Raw genomic sequence first — 27,321 nt, 5'->3', positions numbered from 1 at the left:
CATGATGCACTGCTCCTCTCTCCTCTACTTTCTCTCCCTCTGTATGCAACCTCATCCCATTATTGCATGTTACTAACACAACTTCTCCCCTTTCTGGTAGTCTTGTGCTTTCTCGTCTCTCTCCTCTCTCCTCCTATCACTTCCTGCAGGTTTTCTGGCTTTGGAGCTGTGGAGTCTGGATCTGTGGTTGCGGGTCACCTGCTGCCCCCGTGTTCCTGCTCGACACCCTCTGCTGCAACACTATTGTTGCTAGTCCTATTGTTATTATAATCATTAACATTACGATGGTTACCATTAACACTGTTATAAACATCTGTACCATTTTTCATTTAGTCTATAGCAACATTACCTTCACTGTCTGTACCTCTGTGTGTATATTGTGTAGGCTGCCTCCCTCCCCTCTCTCTCCCTTACATCTCTCTCTCTCTGTCTTTACATATCTCTCTCTCTCTCTTTACATCTCTCTCTCTCTCTCTCTCTCTCTCTCTCTCTCTCTCTCTCTCTCCTTCACCCCAACCGGTCGAGGCAGATGGCCGCCCACCCTGAGCCATGGTTCTGCTCGAGGTTTCTGCCTCTTAAAAGGAAGTTTTTCCTTGCCTCTGTCGCCTAGTGCTGCTCTTGGTGGGAACTGTTGGGCTTCTGTAAATATCATCACAGAGTACGGTCTAGACCTGCTCTTTTATGAAAAGCGCTGTGAGATAACTGTTGTTGTGATTTGGCGCTATATAAATAAAATTGAATTGAATTGAATTTAATAACCTGATCTCTCAAACAGGTTTTACTCTGAAGAATGGAAGGTCTCTACATTAACAGCACCTCACAGAACCAAAGCTACAATCACAGCGACATCACCTCCAACTGCCAGGATTACAGGAACTTGTCATTCATCCTGTATGTGGTGACATACACAATCAGTGCTATCGGCCTCCCGTTGACCCTCGTGGCCATCTATGCTCTGTATTCTATGGTATGTACATTCTGACCAGAGCTGGAAAGAGTCAAAATATTCTACTTAAACAAAACAACAATTACTTTGATGAGCATTTACTTAAGGACAAGTAAAGTTACTGATATAAAAATCTACTCAAGTAAAAGTAAAAAGTAGCCATGCTGCTCAGCTTAGATGCACAAAAAGCATTTGATAGAGTAAAGTGGAGCTTCCTTTACCAAACATTTGCAAATTTCGGGTTTCACACAACCTTCATAGACTGGGTGAAAATGATATACAAAAACCCCAAATCACGGATTAGAGTCAATGGGTGTTGCTCAGACTTTTTCCTACTCAAAAGAGGAGTCAGAAAAGGGAGACTGTCTGAGCCCTTTACTGTTTGCTGCAAGTATAGAACCACTGGCTGAGTCAATAAGACAGAATAAAGATAAAAAGGGGAATAAGGGATGAGGGGGGGGGACAGAACACAAAATATCACTATTCGCAGACGATATATTAACATATATAAATGCACCTTCCACCTCATTAATAGCCCTGGTGAATAACCTGAACGAGTATGGGGAGATCTCAGGATATCTGAGGCTAAATCAGTAGCTATGATGCTCTCAGGTCAATGTCCAGCTGATTTAAAGGGGAAATTCAAGTTCAAATGGACTAATATAGTGTTCAGATATCAGGGTATTATTATTACCTCTGCTACGTCACAGCTATTTGAAGCGAACAATGGGAAATTGATAACTGAAATTAAAAAAGAGGTGGGAGATTTTGCCTTTGACTCTGATGGGGAGGATAGAAACTGTGAGAATGAATGTACTACCAAGACTGTTGTTTTTGTTCCAGTCATTGCCTATTATGGTCTCTAACTCTACCTTTAAGATGTTAGACAAGATTATATCCCAAATATTCCAATTATTTGGAAAAATAATTAAATATAAGACACTTCTTTGTCCAAAAGAGAAGGGAGGGTTAAATTTACCCAATTTAAACAATTACTATTGGGCTGCTCAACTCAGGGCTTTTATTATGTGGATTACTAATGATGCAGATACATTGTGGATGGGAATGGAACAAAACTCTATAAATGTACCTATAGAGTCGCTTCCATTTTTGAGTGAGGTAACACTAAAGAGGCTGAAGGTGGGCAAAGTCTGGATCAGGGGGACAATGAGAATATGCTCAATGGTACGTAAGAAATTGAAACTGTTAAACACCATTTGTAGAGCCGCTCGAATCTCGACAAACCCAGATTTTTTGCCATCTATGATGGATGCAGGATATAATAGATGGACACAACAGGGGTTAAAATATATTGCACAAATGTTTAGGGGACAAACCTTGAAGTCATTTCAACAGTTAACACAAGAATTTAATTTACCAGCCCATGATTTTTTCTAAGTTTCTACAACTAAGACATTACCTTAAGACACATAAGGAGTGGGAGAAGATCTCTAACACCCCGTCGAAACTAGAAGAATTGTTAATGGCGTATACAGAGGGAGAAACAAAGAAAGGGATTATATCAAAACTGTATAAGGTACAATTGGAATCTAACAATAACAATTTGGATGTCAAGGAAAAATGGGAATTGGAAGCAAATATTATAATAACAGATGAACAATGGGAAGAAACATTCAAAGCAGAACATAAGGTAACTAGCAGCCCGACGTGGAGGGAGTTTGATTGGAAGATCAAAATGAGGTATTTTCACACTCCATCTATTACATCAAAGTATAGTAATACTTTGGAGAGATGTTGGAGGGGTTGCGGATTGGTAGGGGACTTTAAACATATATTTTGGGATTGCCCTAAGATTTTAGACTATTGGAAGAATATTCAAAAGGAAATAGAACATGTTTTGGGTATTGACTTTAATTTAGATCCAGCATTGTACATATTGGGTATAGTCCCAGATAATGCTATAGATAGGAACTTGACTTCCTTACTGAGAATTCTGCTTTTAATAGCAAAGAAAACAATCACAGCCTCTTGGTTGAAGCCACAGCCTCCCAGTATAACTGAATGGAGAGAAAGGGTAAAAAGTGTGTTCATCATGGAGAAAATCACAGCGAGGTTGCAGCTCAAGTCAGACAGGTTTGATCAAAGATGGTTACCAGTAATAGAGACAATGTCAGAACTCTAGTTACCTCTTTTATTGGTTATTAGGGCCCGAGCACGACCATGCGAGGTCCCTATTGAATTTGCTAAGATTATTTTATTAGGGCCCGAGCACGACTGTGAGGTCCCTATTGAATTTGCTAAGATTATATATATATATTAGGGCCCGAGCACGACCATGCGAGGTCCCTATTGAATTTGCTAAGATTATTTTATTAGGGCCCGAGCACGACCGTGTGAGGTCCCTATTGAATTTGCTAAGATTATATATATATTTAGGGCCCGAGCACGACCGTGTGAGGTCCCTATCTAATTTGCTAAGATTATATATATATTTAGGGCCCGAGCACGACCGTGTGAGGTCCCTATCTAATTTGCTAAGATTATATATATATTTAGGGCCCGAGCACGACCGTGCGAGGTCCCTATGTAATTTGCTAAGATTATATATATATATTTGTTTTTAGGGCCCGAGCACGACCGTGTGAGGTCCCTATTGAATTTGCTAAGATTATATATTTAGAGCCCGAACACGACCGTGCGAGGTCCCTATGTAATTTGCTAAGATTATATATATATTTGTTTTTAGGGCCCGAGCACGACCGTGTGAGGTCCCCATCTAATTTGCTAAGATTATATATATATTTAGGGCCCGAGCACAACCGTGTGAGGTCCCTATCTAATTTGCTAAGATTATATATATATTTAGGGCCCGAGCACGACCGTGCGAGGTCCCTATGTAATTTGCTAAGATTATATATATATATTTTTTTTAGGGCCCGAGCACGACCGTGTGAGGTCCCTATTGAATTTGCTAAGATTATATATTTAGAGCCCGAGCACGACCGTGTGTTGGCCGTTGCAAAATGACTTGCTAGCGCCACCTAGAAAATTGGAAAAAATTAGCCCCTCGTTCACCTACATGCCCGAAATTTGCTGGAGACATGTATCATGATTTTTTCTAAGTTTCTACAACTAAGACATTACCTTAAGACACATAAGGAGTGGGAGAAGATCTCTAACACCCCGTCGAAACTAGAAGAATTGTTAATGGCGTATACAGAGGGAGAAACAAAGAAAGGGATTATATCAAAACTGTATAAGGTACAATTGGAATCTAACAATAACAATTTGGATGTCAAGGAAAAATGGGAATTGGAAGCAAATATTATAATAACAGATGAACAATGGGAAGAAACATTCAAAGCAGAACATAAGGTAACTAGCAGCCCGACGTGGAGGGAGTTTGATTGGAAGATCAAAATGAGGTATTTTCACACTCCATCTATTACATCAAAGTATAGTAATACTTTGGAGAGATGTTGGAGGGGTTGCGGATTGGTAGGGGACTTTACACATATATTTTGGGATTGCCCTAAGATTTTAGACTATTGGAAGGATATTCAAAAGGAAATAGAACATGTTTTGGGTATTGACTTTAATTTAGATCCAGCATTGTACATATTGGGTATAGTCCCAGATAATGCTATAGATAGGAACTTGACTTCCTTACTGAGAATTCTGCTTTTAATAGCAAAGAAAACAATCACAGCCTCTTGGTTGAAGCCACAGCCTCCCAGTATAACTGAATGGAGAGAAAGGGTAAAAAGTGTGTTCATCATGGAGAAAATCACAGCGAGGTTGCAGCTCAAGTCAGACAGGTTTGATCAAAGATGGTTACCAGTAATAGAGACAATGTCAGAACTCTAGTTACCTCTTTTATTGGTTATTAGGGCCCGAGCACGACCATGCGAGGTCCCTATTGAATTTGCTAAGATTATTTTATTAGGGCCCGAGCACGACCGTGTGAGGTCCCTATTGAATTTGCTAAGATTATATATATATATTTAGGGCCTGAGCACGACCGTGTGAGGTCCCTATCTAATTTGCTAAGATTATATATATATTTAGGGCCCGAGCACGACCGTGTGAGGTCCCTATCTAATTTGCTAAGATTATATATATATTTAGGGCCCGAGCACGACCGTGCGAGGTCCCTATGTAATTTGCTAAGATTATATATATATTTGTTTTTTAGGGCCCGAGCACGACCGTGTGAGGTCCCTATTGAATTTGCTAAGATTATATATTTAGAGCCCGAGCACGACCGTGCGAGGTCCCTATGTAATTTGCTAAGATTATATATATATATTTGTTTTTTAGGGCCCGAGCACGACCGTGTGAGGTCCCCATCTAATTTGCTAAGATTATATATATATTTTAGGGCCCGAGCACAACCGTGTGAGGTCCCTATCTAATTTGCTAAGATTATATATATATTTAGGGCCCGAGCACGACCGTGTGAGGTCCCTATTGAATTTGCTAAGATTATATATTTAGAGCCCGAGCACGACCGTGCGAGGTCCCTATGTAATTTGCTAAGATTATATATATATTTGTTTTTAGGGCCCGAGCACGACCGTGTGAGGTCCCCATCTAATTTGCTAAGATTATATATATATTTAGGGCCCGAGCACAACCGTGTGAGGTCCCTATCTAATTTGCTAAGATTATATATATATTTAGGGCCCGAGCACGACCGTGTGAGGTCCCTATCTAATTTGCTAAGATTATATATATATTTAGGGCCCGAGCACGACCGTGTGAGGTCCCTATCTAATTTGCTAAGATTATATATATATATTAGGGCCCGAGCACAACCGTGTGAGGTCCCTATCTAATTTGCTAAGATTATATATATATTTAGGGCCCGAGCACGACCGTGCGAGGTCCCTATGTAATTTGCTAAGATTATATATATATTTGTTTTTTAGGGCCCGAGCACGACCGTGTGAGGTCCCTATTGAATTTGCTAAGATTATATATTTAGAGCCCGAGCACGACCGTGTGTTGGGCGTTGCAAAATGACTTGCTAGCGCCACCTAGAAAATTGGAAAAAATTAGCCCCTCGTTCACCTACATGCCCGAAATTTGCTGGAGACATGTATCATATCAAGACGCACAAAAAAGCCTCAAGAACCCATAGCCTAAAGTCAATTTACGTCAATTTTACGGCCATTTTTGGATGATTTACACACTTTTTAGTCGGACGTCAAATTTCTGCTGTGCCTTCTAAAGGCATTGAAGATGAAAAGTTGTGCTATTTGCAAGTTTTCGTCATGGGTGTGTCCGTGGCGTGGCGTCAAAGATCAAGTCTTCGACATGACACAGGAAGTTGTTGTAACTTCAGTGTACATGCTCACATCTGCACCAAACTGTACATGTAGGATGAGAGTCCCGCCCTGAACACATGTACATGTCGACATTCACCCACAGTCATAGCGCCACCTGCTGGCAACAGAAAGTGACCTTTAACGAAGCAGCCCCCACCGCACGTTTCACCTACGTGCACGAATTTTCTGTGGTACGTGTATCTTGTCCAGACGCACAAAAAAGCCTCTTGGAGCGATGCCCTAAAACCAACAGGAAGTCGGCCATTTTGAATTTTACGTGTCTCTTACTTGTCTCTTTTCACGTAGACGCTCCGACAGACAGTGCTTTCAGTTTGCTGCATGCATGGACACAGAACTGCGGTATAGGGAGAAGCACACGGTCAGCTGGCTGCAGCTAAATCTGGAGTGCACTCGTATTCAATTCTGTATGGAAAATTCAGTTTTAACGGAGCAGAGCGAGCTGACAGGCAGAGTTAGAGACTTTTTCTGTCCGTTTCTCTCTTTACAAAGACGCATGTTGCAGTCAGAGTCTTCTCTGAGATGCGAGCACCACATACAACACAATTTATCAAATTACACATCGGATATACAGTATGAAAATAAGATTGATTGGATTATACTCACAGGAAGTATAAAACCTCTTACATAGGTCTATTAAAAGTAAAGTAACACAAAAATGTCCGGGAAATTACTGAGATTTAAGTACTGCAGTTGTACATTTGAAATACCTTCCTACCTTTCTGATAGGAAGCCTTCTTGAGGTGGTATAAAACATTTCTTCTTATATTCTGATTTGAGTTGTGGACAACTATGACCACATGAATTAAAAAAATTAAACATTTCACTGCCCAAGTCAGCTATAACACAAGTCTTGTTCATTAGACTACATGCTGTACAGTATTTGTGGACAGATTTTGTCCCAGGATTTATTATGCATTTTTTCTTCTTCGTTGCATGATTTAGAATAATAAGGTGAGAAATGGGTCTGTTCTGAGTTCATCCTGCACTGCAGCAGCTAATAAAGTCCATTTAATCCCAAAAACGCTTTTCTTTTAGGCAGGCTGGAGCAGAAAACAACTCACCTTTCTCAAGTTGTCACATGTGTATGAAGGTGGATCAAACCAGCTAATCTTAAATGTCAAAGTAGAGAGGAGCCTAGTAGGCCTATTTATTTTCATTCATTACACAATATGAATAAGCTATGCAGACAGTTGTAAAGAAAGAACATCTTTTTCTTCTGTTCTCTACTTGTTATAGTTACACAGTATTAGGGGTGTGGGCTGTATTAAAAGTATCCACTGTTCTCCCATGCTCTAACACACAGTAACGATGAAATGTGTGCTGTTCTCACATTCTTCCTCTGTATGTACACATAAACAACAAGGCAGGGAAATATAAAAGGAATTTATTTTATTGTTTGGGTTCATTATTGCTTACAAGTGCGAGGGCCCGCCCAACGCTGCTTGCAGCTTTAATTGTTTATACGTACTGCAGTACACTTGACCGTAAAGGTATTTACTTATTGCTACAGGTTACTCAGGTTCTCTCCTTTTAAGACGGAGGAAGGAATGTTTGGGGATAGAAGGCGAGGGCATGATCATAGGTTAGAAGTGAAACTGTCAGCGCATCTCCTAATGTGCATGTTGTATATACGCTGTAAAAACTGTTAACTTAAAAAAAACAAGGCAACATTTTCCAACCACTTTTTGTTAGTTTAGCGAACTTCTTCATTTTTTAAGTTGGGAAAACTCAGCAATAAACATTTTAGTGTATGCTAAAATATTAAGAAGAGTCTACAAAAAAACTGGCAAAAAATTAAGTTCAGCCATTGTTGTAGGTATTATTATATCTAGCCTTTTGGAAACAAGCTTAATAAAACTGCTTAAGATTTTTCCTCCAATAAAATGGTTTTGGAATAGTCATTTCTCATAATGATAGTTTGACACAAAAACATGTTTCCCGCCTGAAAACTTTATTCTTTAAAAATCTTTTTAAACTGGCATATAAATGATCATGATCACTGTTTATCAGTGGCCTGTACTACCAAGCAGGGTAACTGGCTTATCCGTAACTTCAGGAGTAACTTCATGACGTCGGGTGTAACCTCCTGGTTTACCCGTACCACAAAAGGTGGATAGGTGTTACCCGAGGTCTGTTGCCATGGCAATTTACGCTGGATCTCTAAACTGCTCCGAGCAGGTTTTGTTCGTGGTTAAATCGAGGTTACCCTGCACGTGGACTACACACCACATCTGTACTCAGTGTTAATGATGAGAAGTAGGATATTAATACACACCACTTAAATATGTTTAGATTTCAGCCTGATTTGTTCCACTGCGGCTGCGGTGAAGTTCTGAACACAACAGCATTACATTCAGACAGCGAGCCCTGCAGCCGAGCTGGGATTTTAGAGAGGAAATCAGACAGGAAACAGAAAACAAATCCAAGATCAAAGTGTGAAATTTACAAGAAGAAAACTCGGAAATTCCCCTGAAATTAATGTCACAAAAAATCGAAATCTGGTGTTTCTTCTGAATACGCCCGATCCAAGGCAAAGTCTCTGAGGTGCATGATAGTGATTGTGGGCTAAACTCAGGAGTTTTTCCTCTCTGCTAAATCTGATTGCAAAGTTTAATATAACTTTCCAATGCATGTATAATACACTGCAGACATGTGTGTGTGATGTTGCAGCCTTGCAAAGGCTTTTTTGCGAAAAAACTGCCTGCACGGCCAAACACGCCCCTTTTATGCGAACATGCACCAACTCCAATTAAGTTAACACGGGGTTAACACCAACGCAACTAACCATCCTAACATCTTATCCACCTTCGTTTTTGCTGTTAGTTTTATAAATGTATTTCTAGACTGTTTGAAGATGTTTTGTGAGGTGACCTTGAGTGTTCTGAAAGGTGCCTGTAAATAAAATGTATTATTATTATTATTTGGGCAGAGCAAGATGACAGATTTGGGAGGAGGTGGACTTCACAACATGTTTCCAACTGCTTGTTGACTTTTACCAATGTTTTCCTGCAGGTGAGAAGTGATCATGTTGCTCCCATCTACGTCATCAACCTCCTCATTACCGACCTGATTCAGTTCTGCTGCATGATCGTTGAGGTGGCAAAACCTGAGGATTGGAGGATACGTTACATCTTCATGTCTATTTACATCTCTGCTCTGTTTGCCAGTGTTGGCTTCATGGTCTGCATCTCCCTGGAAAGGTATCTGTCTGTCTATCCAGTATGTGTGGAGCTCCTTCTGTGTCTGAACATTATATTAGTTTATAACTCTGAAGCTCCTCAAAGACTTTGTGTCCATCTTGTATTACAGGTATTTGGTCATCGCCCACCCACTGTGGTACCGCTGCAGACGAACCATCAAGACCTCTGTGGTGCTCTGTGTCCTGGTCTGGGTCCTTTCTCCTGTCTGTGCCATCGTATTAGATTTCGGTAATTATCTGGCCACATACATGATCCTCACCGTCTTCCTCCTCCTTCCCTTCCCACTGTTAATCTTCTTCCTGGTTGGGACCCTCAAAGCCCTGTCTGCTTCCATCTCGGTCCCCTCTGATGAAAATCGACGAATTGTGGGAATTTTGGTTCTGGTGCTGCTTATTTACACTCTGCTGTTCCTGCCCACCATCATTTGGTTCTTGAAAGTATACACTGACAATAACCGATTGGTAGACTCCAGACTCAACCTTCTGTATCTTACAATTGTTAGGTTCAGTCCTCTTGCAGACTCAGTCCTGTATGTCTTCATGAGGAAAGGGTTCATAGACAAGCTTTTGGCCTCTGTGTGTTGCTGCAGAATGGACAGCAATGATATCAGCAGGTCATCAGTATGAATGATGACAACATTTCCACAGTCAGCTTCATGTAGGCAGAGAAAGAGGGAGAGAGAGAAAGGGGAGGAAACAGGAGGAGAAATGGAGGCCAATAGAAAGGATAGAGACGAGACAGATCCTGTCATCTACTGAGACCATTTCCAATAAGACACCTAACTGTAGAGAACAGGAAGCACTGTTTGGACTCTGCTGTGGGAGAAGTGGCTGCTGGGAAATGTTTTGGTCAACTTGCTCTGGTTCACTGTGATGGCTTCAACACATGGAAATAAAATGTGTTTTATTAGTTTGGAGCTGGAAGTTGATGTCTGTCATTATTCTCCTTTCATCCCAGAAGCAAAGCAGATATTATTTTAGATGAACTGAGCTCATTCTAGCCGCCTCGCTGTCTTCTTCCTAAATCTTTATTTGGACTGTTGTTTGGATGTTTAACACAGGGAGAGCATCTCAACACGTCTTTAGCACTTTGTACTTTTTAAGTGTAATTTCTGCTGTTTTAGTGGTAGGCATGCTGCTGTTTAGGATGGGATTCAGAGCAGCTGTTTTGCAGCAGCTGTGGTGTTTTTGGCAATATGGATAAAATCTTAAACCACAGTTTATGTCAGTTTATTTGAAATTGTACATTTTCTGGAAAAATCAGTTTGTAGACCAAACTGTGAATGTTTGTCTTTGACCAACTCAGTGAATTAAAAGCTGACAAATGAAGATTCAACAAAATCTCTGTTGTCTATATGAACATAAAGCCCAACCTGCTGTTAGCAGGGAGGCATCCTGCACTTTCTGACCAAATGAGGTTTCCTCACAACTCTTAAAGACTTTTTTAGATAATAATTTGGGGCAGAAATGATAAAGTGTGACAGGGACAGTCACTGTATGTTTCTCCTTTTTAAACTTTAGCTCATTATTAGCTGAGATCCAACAAGAAAAATTTCCTTAACTGTCAGGCTGTTTCTTTAAATACCTTGGCAATTATTGACTTCATAAGCTGCACACAAAATATGCAGAAGGAAGGCAAGTTTGTGTTTCAAGGAGATAAACCGGTAGGCTAGGCCTATGTCTTTTGTGTTTTGAGCAGTGCTTGAAGTGGGCCGGTACACCCCGGTACGCAGACCGTTTATGCGTACCGGGACTTCTCCCAAGCTGCCGGTCCTCTCCTCTGCCCTCTCCATATCCGGTTCTCTGCTAAACTCTGTCGGCGCAGAGAGAGGAGGGAGAAGAGAAGCTCGGGCGCCTTTCAAGCAGCCTTGTGCAGAATGTAGCTCTTCAATGTCACTTGTCGTGAACCGACCAATCACAGCCTGGATGGGGCGGGACATTTAAAAATATTGACAGATAGGTGTCATTTACACTGGGGACTCTGGGGACAGGTCAGGATCAGAATGTCTCCATCACTTTACTCTGGCACCTCATTTTGTCCACTTCAAGCACTGGTTTTGAGCCAGTGTCTGTGATGAAGGAGTCGGCTACAATATACGTCGGCATTTTTCCAGGTAATAAAACTATCTGTCATTAGTTGGATGTATGGCCTCTGCAAGGCTGTGTGCAGCCGTTTGTTTTTATCAAATGCCAAATCTGTCACACATGTTATTAGCAGCTCACAATTATTTGTTTTACAATGGTTCTGCCCCATGTAATAGTTTTTTGTTGATGAAGTATTATCTTTTTCTAAACCTGATAAATTAATTAATGTATGTTATAATAACACAGATACAGTAAATGTGCTTGCTTATGTTTTTGCATCTGATGGGTTAAATGTCCTTAACTCGAATAGGCTAAATAATCAAAGAAAGAGTTATTTTACAATATGTTAAGGAGTAGTTTATGCAGTAAAGTATGTTTATACAGTCTTACAGTTCCAAGTGGCCCTTTGAGGGTAACCAAAATGCTTACGTTGCCCGTGTGAAAATGAGTTTGACATTTTCCTTACAGAATGTTTGTTATATGTCCATCCATCAGTGGTCCAAGGGGCTCTGATTGATCCATTTTAAGATATATTGTAGTCTATTGGACAGGAAGCAATGAAGAAAATGTGGGAGTTTTGCTTTTCTTTTGCTTTGAAAATTTACAGATCTTTGAGTCCAGTGACTTAAACCAGACAGCAGAGGGTTGGCTGGGTATCATTGAAAACAGGTAAGTGATATTGGGCAGCAACCCAAAAATTTTGGACAGTGGCAACAAAAGAAAAAGAAATAGTTGTGAAATGCTCAAATAAAGCACCCGCAGGATCATCTCACAATTAATTAGGTGAACTGGCAACAGGTTAGCAACATGATTGGGTTTAAAAAGAGCATGGCAGAGTCTTTCTAAGGCAAAGATGGGGAGGGGTTCACCACTCTGGGAAAGACTGTGCTGGGAAATAGTGAACCCATAACGCCAGGGACCACGCCCCCCTCTTCCTCTTAGACAAGAACTTGATGGGGCACAGGCAGCCCGCCATTATTAATTATGGACAGGGGGACAACATTGTGCAAACTGGGCCCCTTATCGACACCCACCCTTAGTTCCAATACAAACACAGGTAATTTCAGAGAAGCTCTTGGCCATTAGCCTTATAGTATCACAGATGGAGTTCCTAACAACCATTTCCAAATACAGTGTTATAGACTCATCCAGGCCACGCTCGCATCTACTGTATACTCAATTACTCAGTATGATAATAAAGCACAAAAGCAAAATCTTTCACATTAGACTGTGACAGTTTTGTTCCTCCTTTTAACTTAAAACAAGACAAGGAGAGAAAAAATGCCCTTGAATGATTAGCTCATTAGAGAAAAGAAAAAACAAACATTGAAGAAATGACTGCAAAGCATTAAATCATAATATCCATATATAGTATCATATCATAAGTAGTGAACAAATAAACATACTTCATCTATCATATTCAATCTTAAGGACTACATTAATCAAAGTATTGGTCAAATTATGTGAAGAATTTTCAGCGGTGTCAGCTGAAATGATGATAGTAATAATATAAACAAGGCTTTGTTGTGTATAGCTTATTGTATTGTAACCATATTTGCAGCTGTATCCTATGACTTGTGATGCGCTGTTGACGAGTGTTTAATTTTCTTGAGATTGCCACAGGGGAACTTGTGGGTATTAGTGATCTTTATTAATAAAAGAGGGGGAAAACTAAATTCAGATGGCAGGTGATGATGCAAAACATAATAGATAATGCACCTTGCATTGACTTGCACCTCCTCAAAAATGTAACTACACGTCGAGGCGAAATGGACCATAAGCACTGTGACTGGTCGGCTGGGTAGCCTCGCAATGCCTCCGAGCCGACAGGAAGTTCCCCGTGCTTTGAAGTAAATTTTACTAGCGGCCACATCGGCAGCTGTAACGCGGTGGATTAATATATTTGAGCGTCACAACCTGAGCAAAGTTATTCGTTTCACTATCAGCATGTGATCGATTCGGGCAATAACTTTTAAAAAGTCTATAAAAGCCGTAGGTATACAATTTCACCCCCAGTCACGTTAGCGGAGGGCTAAGCCGGAAGTTAGCTTGCTCGGCCGGGAAAAGCGGTGTAATTGCAGAACGACGGAGACACCGACGCACAAGTATAAATGCCTTTATAGTATAAATGCTTTTATACATCAGGGCATGTAGCCCTGACGCAGGAGTATAAATCAAGTTTAAAAAGACTGTGGCACCTTTTCTTACCTCAATGAAAAATGTATTAATTTTAATTCAGTGATAAACTCCTGGACTTTAATAGCTCCTGTGTTTCAGCAGATGTTCTGCTCATGTTTAAAACTTTCTGCACAATCACTCCAACCTATCTGTGTTCTCTGACATGTCCAGAGAAGAGTCAGAATATTTCAAGAATAACATCATAATTTAATGAGAACAGTCTACCTTCCCTACTTCCCTGCTGTGCATTAGCCAGCGTTGTTGCTCTGCTGATTTAGCCTGTTGAGGCCGTCTGCAGACACAGAACCGTTTGGGACTGTACTACTGGATGAGAGGAGGAGGCGGATAAATGAAACTTACTGAAAACACTTCTGATCAGGCAGAAATCTCACCACAAATCCATACAAATGTTCACTTCAGCACCTCTGATGAAGTGCAGCTCGCAGTCACAAACAGAACAAGGCTGCGCCTCAGATTTTAGATGCTTAACTCACAGCGGTGAGTGCCGGTGTCGTAACAGCTGGGCGGAGTTACTCACCCCGAGTTGATATTATCAGTTATACATTTGTTTATCACTGCGTCAGAAAGTGATCAGTTGCATGAGTCTCACGCTTGATGCCTGAGTTGGCAGCTCTGGTGTTATATTATTGAAAGGTTTTAGCAAGCTAAAGCTTTGCTAGTCTGCCTAACTGTTAGCTCCTCACCTTCACCGGTTAGACATACATCGTGCTTCTTCACAGTTTTTTGGGCCAGAAATTTGGCCATTGCCTCTATGATTTTATTTTTCTCTGTGTGTTTTGGCTTCTCTTTTGTGCCCCTGACAGGCTGCAGTGTTCGCTTAAAGCGTCTCGCAGTCCTGCTTATCTGAATGGCCAAATGTTTCGACCTCACCGTTGTCACAATAACTGTGGGGGGCAGAAGTATGAAATATGTTTTAATGATAATAATACATTTGTTGAGCTGGAGTTTTTTAGGAACTTGGTGGCTTTATCCAGTTTGTTATTAAATTTGTGATCAACCTGAATCGTGTGTCTCTTCATTTCACTCCCATAAAAAAAAAGCTATTTTTAGTGGTCAAGCATCTTCTTTTTCGTTATAATCCAATCCAATCTTGTTAGGGTTTTGGTTTTATGTTTAGTCTTGTTCTTGCCAGTTATGATTTGTGTTCTGTATTTTCCTGTTCATCCTCATTTATGCCATTTCCCATGTGTGTAGTGTATACAATCACGAGTGACATACAGGAGACATACATACAAAAAGAAAGAGAGGTTCTTGCCAACCATCCCAAACAACATTCCTGTAAACCTGAATCAACCACACAAAGTACATAAAAACACACACAGAGGAATATAAAAAAGAAGTAACTACTAGACAGAAACCTGATTTTGATACAGTGTTGAGGGGATGTGAAAGGACAGGAAGGAACTACCTTTAAAAGCAGCAGTATGGTGTTTTGGTCTTCTACTCTATACAACATTTACTTTTCAAGACTGATCTCGTTTTCACAAATTAAACTATAGAACCATTTTCAGAGAAAGTAAGTACATCTGGTTTGTATTGAGCAACCCAAACTCTAACAAGATCAGTTTTAGGCCTTATACTGTATCAGTTGTCAATCAAAATAATAGTGATGACAGGGTAAAGTGGGGCAGTGGAAGTAATAATACTTCTCCAGTAGCATCACCATTAGGGAGAACTAAAGGCTGCAGGGTGCATCTATGCATCCGGTATCTAAAACTTTCCAGAAAAAACTCCTAATAGTAGATAAATGGATACAAAAAATAATTAATTCATCAATTCAATTTTACCTGACGGGCCCTCACTGTCGCTCTCTACTCTTGGATGGAACTGTAACTTAGATCATTTGTGGTCCTTTCATTGTAAATGCTTTTCTTTTCAATGAGACATGGATTCCAGGAAAGTTCAAAGCTAGATTTGATTGATAGATGTTGTACTTAGATAGGCTGATTTGGAACATGAACCAGAGCAGAAGGGGGAGGATTCTCACTAAGTTCTGGCAGTGACGCGTGAGGGACAATCATGTTTTTTTGTCCCTGAGGGGACTTTAACATGAATGTACACTGACTAATGGGGACTGCCCACGGGTACAGATGCCTTTTAAGGTTTAAGACTTGGGTTCAGGTTACAATTAGGTTAAGATTAGGGGTAATGTAAGGGTTAATGTTAGTCATGTAGCTGTGATGAGAAAAGGGGGAAACTGAGTGAGGAGGTCCAGAGCAGGATCTGGGAATAGTTTTAGACAGGCTTCCAGGGCTGAGAAGACCAGGGGCTAAAGACAGGGGCCAAAGTTACTTCTAATAGCGTGAGTAAAACAACATGTTATTTTTTGAAAATTTTTTAACTTGATACTTAATGTTGTTCTTCTACAGTCGGCCTTATTCAGTTATTTAAATGTGTTCACATGTTGTTTGTTTTTTGAAGCCTACAGTTTAATGATTCCTTTAAAAATGTAGGTTTGACTTTTTCAATCTGTGATGAAATAAAGTGTAAAATCCATAAACCCCATGAATGGCATATTCAATAGTTACTTTGTCAATTTTATTTATTTTGATAAAGAAACAGGTTTTATATGTAACAAATGTTTATTCCAAATGTCAGAATAAACACCAACAAGGAAGATAAAATCTGCAGATGGTTCATCAAGTGGATTAATAGTCATGTAAACCTCCTCATCAACCACAGAGGACAGAGGGGCGTTCAACAAGTTGTGGGGCATCGAGTACAGGAGGCAACTATGCGATTCCTACTCTGGTGAAGGCGTGACGTCTCCTACCCGGCCTCTGACTAGCTAAGCCAGACAATAATGTTTCTCACATAGCCATCGAAGTCTGGCTGCTCCAAATTGTTAAGCTGTAACAATTTCTTCTAAATGCAGTCCATTTGTTTGCATTGTAGTAACCTAGCTGTGCAGAGTGAGAAGAAACATCAACAAGTAAAAATATTTTTTGTAATAGAACTTGTTCTTCTTTTCTTCTTTGATTAAATAAATGTTAAATGTAACAAATGTTGAGGAATGATGATAGAAAGTGAAAGACAGCAGTTTGTGATTTGATATGATTGTGGGTAAACTATAGGTACACTGTGTTTGTGTGAACTTCACCTCACAGCTTTAGTGATGTCACTGAACAATGTTAGGTAGATATTAAAAACCTGCTCCCTTTAATAACCTGATCTCTCAAACAGGTTTCACTCTGAAGAATGGAAGGTCTCACATGGACAACACCTCACAGAACCAAAGCTACGATCACAGCGACATCACCTCCAACAGCAGGATTACAGGAACTGGTATTCATCCTGTATGTGGTGACATACACAATCATCGCTATCGGCCTCCTGTTGACCCTCGTGGCCATCTATGCTCTGTATTCTATGGTATGTACATTCTGACCAGAGCTGGAAAGAGTCAAAATATTCTACTTAAACAAAACAACAATTACTTTGATGAGCATTTACTTAAGGACAAGTAAAGTTACTGATATAAAAATCTACTCAAGTAAAAGTAAAAAGTAGCCATGCTGCTCAGCTTAGATGCACAAAAAGCATTTGACAGAGTAAAGTGGAGCTTCCTTTACCAAACATTGCAAATTTCGGGTTTCACACAACCTTCATAGACTGGGTGAAAATGATATACAAAAACCCCAAATCACGGATTAGAGTCAATGGGTGTTGCTCAGACTTTTTCCTACTCAAAAGAGGAGTCAGACAGGGAGACTGTCTGAGCCCTTTACTGTTTGCTGCAAGTATAGAACCACTGGCTGAGTCAATAAGACAGAATAAAGATAAAGGGAATAGGGATGAGGGGGGACAGAACACAAAATATCACTATTCGAAGACGATATATTAACATATATAAATGCACCTTCCACCTCATTAATAGCCCTGGTGAATAACCTGAACAAGTATGGGGAGATCTCAGGATATCTGAGGCTAAATCAGTAGCTATGATGCTCTCAGGTCAATGTCCAGCTGATTTAAAGGGGAAATTCAAGTTCAAATGGACTAATATAGGGTTCAGATATCTGGGTATTATTATTACCTCTGCTACGTCACAGCTATTTGAAGCGAACAATGGGAAATTGATAACTGAAATTAAAAAAGAGGTGGGAGATTTTGCCTTTGACTCTGATGGGGAGGATAGAAACTGTGAGAATGAATGTACAACCAAGACTGTTGTTTTTGTTCCAGTCATTGCCTATTATGGTCTCTAACTCTACCTTTAAGATGTTAGACAAGATTATATCCCAATTTATTTGGAAAAATAATTAAATATAAGACACTTCTTTGTCCAAAAGAGAAGGGAGGGTTAAATTTACCCAATTTAAACAATTACTATTGGGCTGCTCAACTCAGGGCTTTTATTATGTGGATTACTAATGATGCAGATACATTGTGGGTGGGAATGGAACAAAACTCTATAAATGTACCTATAGAGTCGCTTCCATTTTTGAGTGAGGTAACACTAAAGAGGCTGAAGGTGGGCAAGTCTGGATCAGGGGGACAATGAGAATATGCTCAATGGTACGTAAGAAATTGAAACTGTCAAACACCATTTGTAGAGCCGCTCGAATCTCGACAAACCCAGATTTTTTGCCATCTATGATGGATGCAGGATATAATAGATGGACACAACAGGGGTTAAAATATATTGCACAAATGTTTAGGGGACAAACCCTGAAGTCATTTCAACAGTTAACACAAGAATTTAATTTACCAGCCCATGATTTTTTCTAAGTTTCTACAACTAAGACATTACCTTAAGACACATAAGGAGTGGGAGAAGATCTCTAACACCCCGTCGAAACTAGAAGAATTGTTAATGGCGTATACAGAGGGAGAAACAAAGAAAGGGATTATATCAAAACTGTATCAGGTACTACAACTGGAATCTAACAATAACAATTTGGATGTCAAGGAAAAATGGGAATTGGAAGCAAATATTATAATAACAGATGAACAATGGGAAGAAACATTCAAAGTAACTAGCAGCCCGACGTGGAGGGAGTTTGATTGGAAGATCAAAATGAGGTATTTTCACAAAACATGTTTCCCGCCTGAAAACACATCTTTTTAAACTGGCATATAAATGATCATGATCACTGTTCATCAGTGGCCTGTACTACCAAGCAGGGTAACTGGCTTATCCGTAACTTCAGGAGTAACTTCATGACGTCGGGTGTAACCTCCTGGTTTACCCGTACCACAAAAGGTGGATAGGTGTTACCCGAGGTCTGTTGCCATGGCAATTTACGCTGGATCTCTAAACTGCTCCGAGCAGGTTTTGTTCGTGGTTAACTCGAGGTTACCTGCACGTGGACTACACACCACATCTGTACTCAGTGTTAATGATGAGAAGTAGGATATTAATACACACCACTTAAATATGTTTAGATTTCAGCCTGATTTGTTCCACTGCGGCTGCGGTGAAGTTCTGAACACAACAACATTACATTCAGACAGCGTGCCCTGCAGCCGAGCTGGGATTTTAGAGAGGAAATCAGACAGGAAACAGAAAACAAATCCAAGATCAAAGTGTGAAATTTACAAGAAGAAAAATCGGAAATTCCCCTGAAATTAATGTCACAAAAAATCGAAATCTGGTTGTAGCGGCCCCTTGGATTTATTGATCAAGACGCAGAGAGTTTCAAACGGGTGTCGATTTATTATTCCTCTCAACGTGCACCATGCACCATGAACACCGTGAAAACTACAGAATAAAACAGAAGAAACACAAAAGGCTTCTATGTAGCTTCACAAATAGTTTGCACATAAATTGTGTTCACATATTTATCATGTTTACACACAATACAAATCATTTAACTAACAACCAATATGAAATGAAATGTTTTTAAGTCTTTATGACAAATAAATATCACATGCCTTTAAATGAAATACAATATATTATAATTGTTCACAGAAATAATATTGCTTTTATGTTAATGACATGTGCAATTAACCCATAAACAAATGAAGTAATGACATTCTCCTTTCCTTAAACAAAATCCCTTCTGATAATAATACACTAGACACATTTTCTTTCATACCTCATTCCGCTCTCCAAGGAAGCTAATCAAATGGTTTCGCCATCGGCTATCACGCTCTCTAGCTCGACACACGCTCACAGTTCGTAGGTCTTAGAAATAACATGTACAAACAACACAAAAATAATAAAATCACAATGTAAACTCCTTCTTTACAAGATTCAAATAGATGAACATGATAAATAACGTGTTTACCAGTTTTTTACCGTTCTTCCGACGACGCGTGAGCACCACATTGTGAAGAGAAAAGTAGCAGGAAGTTTAGCGTCACAAAACATAAGAAAACGGCGCCTTTCAAAATAAAAGCAGAACTACAATGTCTTATTAAATATATAAATATATACTATGTAGGAGAATATTAATGCGATTTATCAGACATTTACACTGGTGTTTTCTTCTGAATACGCCCGATCCAAGGCAAAGTCTCTGAGGTGCATGATAGTGATTGTGGGCTAAACTCAGGAGTTTTTCCTCTCTGCTAAATCTGATTGCAAAGTTTAATATAACTTTCCAATGCATGTATAATACACTGCAGACATGTGTGTGTGATGTTGCAGCCTTGCAAAGGCTTTTTTGCGAAAAAACTGCCTGCACGGCCAAACACGCCCCTTTTATGCGAACATGCACCAACTCCAATTAAGTTAACACGGGGTTAACACCAACGCAACTAACCATCCTAACATCTTATCCACCTTCGTTTTTGCTGTTAGTTTTATAAATGTATTTCTAGACTGTTTGAAGATGTTTTGTGAGGTGACCTTGAGTGTTCTGAAAGGTGCCTGTAAATAAAATGTATTATTATTATTATTTGGGCAGAGCAAGATGACAGATTTGGGAGGAGGTGGACTTCACAACATGTTTCCAACTGCTTGTTGACTTTTACCAATGTTTTCCTGCAGGTGAGAAGAGATCATGTTGCTCCCATCTACGTCATCAACCTTCTCATTACCGACCTGCTTCAGCTCTGCTGCATGATCGTTGAGGTGGTACGAACTGTGGATAGGACGATATCTCTCATCTTCATATATATTTACTTCTCTGCTCTGTTTGCCAGTATTGGCTTCATGGTCTGCATCTCCCTGGAAAGGTATCTGTCTGTCTATCCAGTATGTGTGGAGCTCCTTCTGTGTCTGAACATTATATTAGTTTATAACTCTGAAGCTCCTCAAAGACTTTGTGTCCATCTTGTGTTACAGGTATTTGGTCATCGCCCACCCGCTGTGGTACCGCTTCAGACGAACCATCAGGAGCTCTGTGGTGGTCTGTGTCCTGGTCTGGGTCCTTTTTCTTGTATATGGTGTCCTTTACTATTTTGTTGATTATCTGACCACATACATAATCCTCACCGTCCTCCTCCTCCTTCCCTTCCCACTGTTCATATTCTCCCTGGTTGGGACCCTCAAAGCCCTGTCTGCTTCCATCTCGGTCCCCTCTGATGAAAAACGACGAATTGTGGGAATTTTGGTTCTGGTGCTGCTTATTTACACGCTGCTGTTCCTGCCCAGCATCATTTGGTTCTTGAAAGAATACACTGACAATAACCAATTGGTAGACTTTAGACTCAACCTTCTGTCTCTCATCTTTGTTAAGTTGAGTCCTCTTGCAGACTTGTTCCTGTATGTCTTCATGAGGAAAGGGTTCATAGACAAGCTTTTGGCCTCTGTGTGTTGCTGCAGAATGGACAGCAATGATATCAGCAGTCCATCAGTATGAATGATGACAACATTTCCACAGTCAGCTTCATGTAGGCAGAGAAAGAGGGAGAGAGAGAAAGGGGAGGAAACAGGAGGAGAAATGGAGGCCAATAGAAAGGATAGAGACGAGACAGATCCTGTCATCTACTGAGACCATTTCCAATAAGACACCTAACTGTAGAGAACAGGAAGCACTGTTTGGACTCTGCTGTGGGAGAAGTGGCTGCTGGGAAATGTTTTGGTCAACTTGCTCTGGTTCACTGTGATGGCTTCAACACATGGAAATAAAATGTGTTTTATTAGTTTGGAGCTGGAAGTTGATGTCTGTCATTATTCTCCTTTAATCCCAGAAGCAAAGCAGATATTATTTTAGATGAACTGAGCTCATTCTAGCCGCCTCGCTGTCTTCTTCCTAAATCTTTATTTGGACTGTTGTTTGGATGTTTAATACAGGGAGAGCATCTCAACACGTCTTTAGCACTTTTTATATTTTAGTTTCTCATACATGTTTTAATTTAGTGTTTTTTTAATGTATGCTTTCCCAAAACTGTGTTCGCGAAGCGTTTTATTTTTTGGACAAATAAGGAAAAAAATCCATTCCATTGTTTGTTTCATTTTATTCGATCTAATCATGCTGCTGTTTAGGATGTGATTCAGAGCAGCTGTTTTGCAGCAGCTGTTGTGTTTTTGGCAATATGGATAAAATCTTAAACCACAGTTTATGTCAGTTTATATGAAATTGTACATTTTCTGGAAATCCAATAAAAATCAGTTTGTAGACCAAACTGTGAATGTTTGTCTTTGAGCAACTCAGTGAATTAAAAGCTGATAAATGAAGGTTCAACAAAATCTCTGCTGGTTGACAAATCTCCGTTGTCTATATGAACATAAAGCCCAACCTGCTGTTAGCAGGGAGGCATCCTGCACTTTCTGACCAAGTGAGGTTTCCTCACAACTCTTAAAGTTTTCAGACTTTTTTAGATAATAATTTGGGGCAGAAATGATAAAGTGTGACAGGGACAGTCACAACAGATCAGACCAACATGTTTCAGTAGAAGTTAGTAAAGTCCACAATGTAAAAAGAAAAAGTTGAACTTAAAATTTTAAGCCAATAAAATTTACCAAACTTCTAAGTTGGGCAATTAAACTGAATATTTTAAGTTTTGCTCTTGAGTCTGATCAATTTTCGGTTTGACGTTCTCTTAACTCAACCAAAGTTGCAACAACTTTTAATTATTACTTATGTTACGACCCCCTGTTGGTCTAGGGGTGTGGGGGCCATAAACATATAGGCACAACTGGTACAGATCTTAACAAGGTAACTTTCATTGGTAACAGAGATGTAGACAGGTAACAAAAAAACAAAAGGAGGGTGGACGCGGGTGCTGCAAAAATAACAAACCAAATTAAAATAAAAAGGTCCTCAAAAGGAGGCCTGTACCTATCTATCGATTTAAGCAGAGTTGTTTCTTGCTACAAAAGAACACAAAGAGCACAACACCCACTCCACCTGGTGAAAACACAATAGTAAACAAAACACTAAGTGAATTTCTCCACTGCACCCAATGTGGAGCTAACAAACAAAGGTATGCAAATGTTTCCCTAAACACAATGTACAGCTAATAAGCAAGGAAGGTGGATAATTCCACTAAACACAGAGTACAACTAACAGGCAGGGTATGCAGTCAATACCAGCAGCACACAAGTCAACAGGCGGTGACAAGCTGCCTGGAGCAACAGGTGGACTCTCCTTATGAGCCGGAGGTAATTAACGTGGTGACGGGCCATTGGTTGAGTGGAAACAGAGGGAACCAATGGGCGAGACAGATGTCAGCAACCCAGAAACCAGGAAGTAGGCGGGTCTTCATTCCCCAGGGACACAGCCTACTTGGTAGAGGTGAGACAGGAAAAAGGGGAAACACAAAGGTGACAGTGACAGCCGTGACACTTCTGTTTAAGTTGTAATAAATTATAATTTCACACTGTAACTTATGGTTCTTCATATTGATCAATTAGTATCAATAACTCCACATCTAAATTGTAAATAATTACAGATGCAATGTCTACATTAAAATTTTGATAAATTTTTCTGAAAACATGTAAAAAAACCAGACAATTTACAGGAAATTATAGTTTCTGGTACTATGTCGAAGTCCTCAGCAGCGTGGAACGGGCTCGATGCCACAGACGGATATGAGCCTGGACTGAGGGGACTGCAATGTCCTTCTCCTGGGAATGAAACAGAGGAGGCTGATATCCGTAAATACACTGGAAGGGCTCTACAGCGCTCTCCACCTGACGGGAAACAGACAGGGTGTGGCAGAAACAAACAGCTAGCATGACAGGTAGCGCTTCAGCTAATGATCCTTGAGGTGGCCCAGTCCATATTGGGGTAATGGCCAGAACTAGTGGCACAAAGGGGAAACTAATCAGCTCAGCTAAATGTAATGTAATAACAAAAGAATCTGTTGGATGTGGTTACCAGATAACTGTAGCTCGACTGGGCAGGTGCGAGCAACAACCAGGGCCAATAATTTACCATCTAGAGCATTAGTTTAGTGGCGTATCTAGCAGTTCAGTGGGGATTCTCAGCTGCTCTGCCACACTTCATCTAAGAAACTCTCTTCTGCTCCAGAGTCAATAAGAGCTAAAAGTCTGCTGGACTGATCGTGGTAAGTGAGTGTAGCGTGAGACTCGTGACGGTGATCAGTGCTGGTGGCTCCGGAAGGACTGACGGTCTGCCGGTGGGCAGGCAAGCAGCGTGAGACGACGAGGGTGTGATCCCCAAAGAAACAGGCAGGGTAACCTCTCGGGTTGGCGTCTTTCCAGGCTAGGAAAAACCAGAGAACAGAGAAGGTTAACCAGCGGCTAACAGGAAACACGAGATGAACGGTCAGAAAATACAAAGTTACCACGAGGCTGGATGCTGGCTCGAGACGCACTGAACTCAACATAACAATCCGGCAAAGACCGAGGAGAACTGCTGGGCTTATCAAGCAGCACATATAGGCATGATGAGAATCCGGTGTGCCAGACAGGCGTGTGAACCAGCCCCATGCGTCACCACATGTCACGCCTCCTGCCAAGGTAGAAAAGGTAGAGCAGCAAGGAAGAGAGAGAGAGAAAAAAACTAAAACACACCAGCCAGATCACACACTCAGAAAGAGAAAGTAACAGAACACACACACAGCCTAGTCAAAGCTGGGATGTTGTGACAACAGCAACGATAATACAGAACAATATTAGTAAAACAGGCATATAATAAACTGCAATTCTCTCACACCTTTTTATCTTGAATTTAAAGATACAGTAAAACTCAGATGCAGAGTTAGGACATACAACAGCTTTGGTTCTATCTTATAACAATTCACTCTTAGCACAACTAGCACTGTGGTTATTTAAAACTATAGGGAACAGTTGAAAACACAGTTACACTTGTTGAACTGGATGATATCCGTTAAGTAAAACATTATATCATGATAATTCCAACCTGTTTGATTTTGAGTTTGTGTTATTTTTTTGTTCTTTTTTGTCTAAACTGAGAACAAGTTGCGACTACAAAAATTTCTGTAAAACTTAAAATACTTTTTTATGACAAAATAATATAAGTTGGCGTTATTAGAGTGTGCTGTGTGTTTCCCCTTTATGAAGTGTAGCTCATTATTAGCTGAGATCCAACAATAACAAGCAGATTTCTTTAAATACCTCGGCTTTCACACTGGAAACTGCATAAAGATAAGATAAACTGATAAAAGTCAGTGCTGTTCTAACTTTGTTTTTTTTTTTAAGCAAAAAAACAAAGCACTGTGTAGTTTAGCAGCAAGATGGACATAATGGCTGCAGACAGGCTTTGTGCTCACATCCCACCCCACACTTTTAAAGTAGCTGCTCCAAATAGCTGCTTTGTGTGACCGCTTATCCTGATCCTGATTGTTAGAGTTAGTGAAGCCAGATAACGAAAAGATATCCTGGTTATGTTAAACATGCTTCATGGTACAGGCCCCAGGAAAGCCTCAAACTGAGCTAAAGTCAGCTGAAACATTTAGTCTAATAAATCAAAGGACACCGTTATCATATTCTGAGTTATTACATAATGAATACTTAATCAGAATATCAGTAAATACAGATGCAGCTATTGAATAAATAATAAAAACTCATTCTGCCAATCTGAGCAGGCCTACCTACGCTTTGAGAAAGCCTGGCAAAGCATCAGCAGCCTGTTTGACGCCCTGAGATGAGAACCAGCTCAGTATAAATACAGAATGCAGGTTGGTCTTCATGTGCAGGTGTTTGTTAAACAGCTACAGAGAGAAAACTTGCAGCTCTGCAGGGAGAACTGAGTCTTAGTATCAGCACAGATCACATGTGTGCAGATACAAACTCCATCAAGAGTCTCTCCAGCTGTTAGAGCTGAGATCAGCTGATCCAGCTTCTTCTTCTGATTTAATTGGCAACCAGGTGCATTACCTCCACCGATCAGATGATTGGCAGACTAAATACATTTCTTCAGATATTTAATGCTTAGATATTCCCCATGTCTTATTTCCAAGGAGGTTCTCTGCAGTGAACCTAAGGCCCGGGCTTTCTGCTACAGCATTCCCCTCCCATCCAAACCTCAATGACACTGTCATTGTGCAGCTCTCTTCTAAGATGGCTTGAGGGGGGTGAGAGCTACAGCACCCCTGAACATTAACCCAGTATGTTAACATTATTTTTGATCTTTTTCTCCTTAGTGCCTCCGTGGCAGCCACTGGAGAGCTCTTCAATCCTCCACTGTACGTCCTTACCCCGTCCAGACCTGTGGCGCCTCTACAAAAGCTTTCTGAAACCTGAGGGGTTTCTGGAAACCTTCCACCTTTATTTCTCAGCCTCCGTAGAAGATGAAACATGAAATAAAAACCATTGAAGAGCTTATACCTTTGGCTTTGAACAGTTTGCATTTGCCCCCAGTATTCAGTTACTTTTAAAAAAGAAAGTTGAAATAAATGAATACATTTGTACAAATTTTAGTTATTTCTTTACAAATGGCAACATATTCAGAATCAGAAACACAATGAGGTTTTATTGCCAGGTACATTTTCATAAATGAGGAATTTGCCTTGGTACGATTGTTGCTTACATTGTTACACATGAACATAAATATAGAAATATAAATACAGAAAAAGTGAAGAGTTTAAAAATGTAGCACGACCTACACAAAATAATACAATAATACTATAGTAATAATACAAATAATATACAGCATTATTAACAAGGAATGGATGAAGGAATGTGCAAAATTTTGTTGTTGTTGTTATTATTATTAGCTACAGATCTTTGCAAACCTGTGTGAAAAAGCTCCTTCTTTTTGCCAATAGTCCACAGTGACTCTCAGAAGGTTCTCACTTCTTTCACCAACAGCTGTCCACTTCCTGCAGGACGGAGTCTCACTTGGCTTGCAGGTCTGGATCTTTTAATTCTTGTTGATTTGGTCCTCAAAGTAACTGCTGTAATCGGCAGAAATGTCGCTCAGCTCATCAGCCTTCATCTCTGTCTGCAGCGCAGCTTTGGAAACTTTTTTTCCTCACAGAGGCTAAAAACATTTTAAGAATACAAATCCCATTATGCATTTCATCAGTCATGTGTGCACTAAAACACGCACCGGGTCGCATCCGGCCTGGTGGGTCAATGCCTGCGACTGGTGGGCTGGTCCGGCTGGATCAGAAACGGACTTTGCATCACGTGACGCTTCGGAGGAGAGGACCACTCACTGTCTAAAACCATATTTCCTCTGTCCTTCCTCTTCACGTGGAAAAGACTCCAGCGAGGGAAACGTGGCTGCAGTTTAGAGAATTGAGGAGCAGCCAGT

At 40.3% G+C, this 27,321-nt stretch overlaps 1 protein-coding gene across 1 annotated transcript; it reads left to right on the top strand.

The window, feature by feature from the left end:
* Positions 1–790: 790 nt before the first annotated feature.
* On the top strand, positions 791–21,546 carry LOC119913467 (mas-related G-protein coupled receptor member A6-like). Its single transcript, XM_038732895.1, has 5 exons — positions 791–967; positions 9,271–9,458; positions 16,939–17,113; positions 20,679–20,866; positions 20,976–21,546. The coding sequence occupies exons 1-5, from the start codon at positions 791–793 to the stop codon at positions 21,490–21,492; spliced, it is 1,245 nt and encodes a 414-aa protein (XP_038588823.1). The 3' UTR covers positions 21,493–21,546.
* Positions 21,547–27,321: the final 5,775 nt, after the last annotated feature.

The sequence above is a fragment of the Micropterus salmoides genome, unplaced genomic scaffold, assembly GCF_014851395.1.
Source record: "Micropterus salmoides isolate LMB-PRFRI ecotype aquatic unplaced genomic scaffold, ASM1485139v1 Ms_hic_scaffold_2, whole genome shotgun sequence".
In the NCBI taxonomy this organism is placed as follows: domain Eukaryota; kingdom Metazoa; phylum Chordata; class Actinopteri; order Centrarchiformes; family Centrarchidae; genus Micropterus; species Micropterus salmoides.
The sequence above is the reverse complement of the archived record's forward strand: the minus strand, read 5'-3'. Positions and strand labels throughout refer to the sequence as shown.

Coding starts and splice junctions, on each gene's coding strand:
- LOC119913467 (XM_038732895.1), top strand. CDS start 791: ATGGAAGGTCTCTACATTAACAGCACCTCACAGAACCAAAGCTACAAT. Junction 968..9,270: donor TCTATGCTCTGTATTCTATG/GTATGTACATTC, acceptor GTTTTCCTGCAG/GTGAGAAGTGATCATGTTGC. Junction 9,459..16,938: donor GTCTGCATCTCCCTGGAAAG/GTATCTGTCTGT, acceptor TTCACTCTGAAG/AATGGAAGGTCTCACATGGA.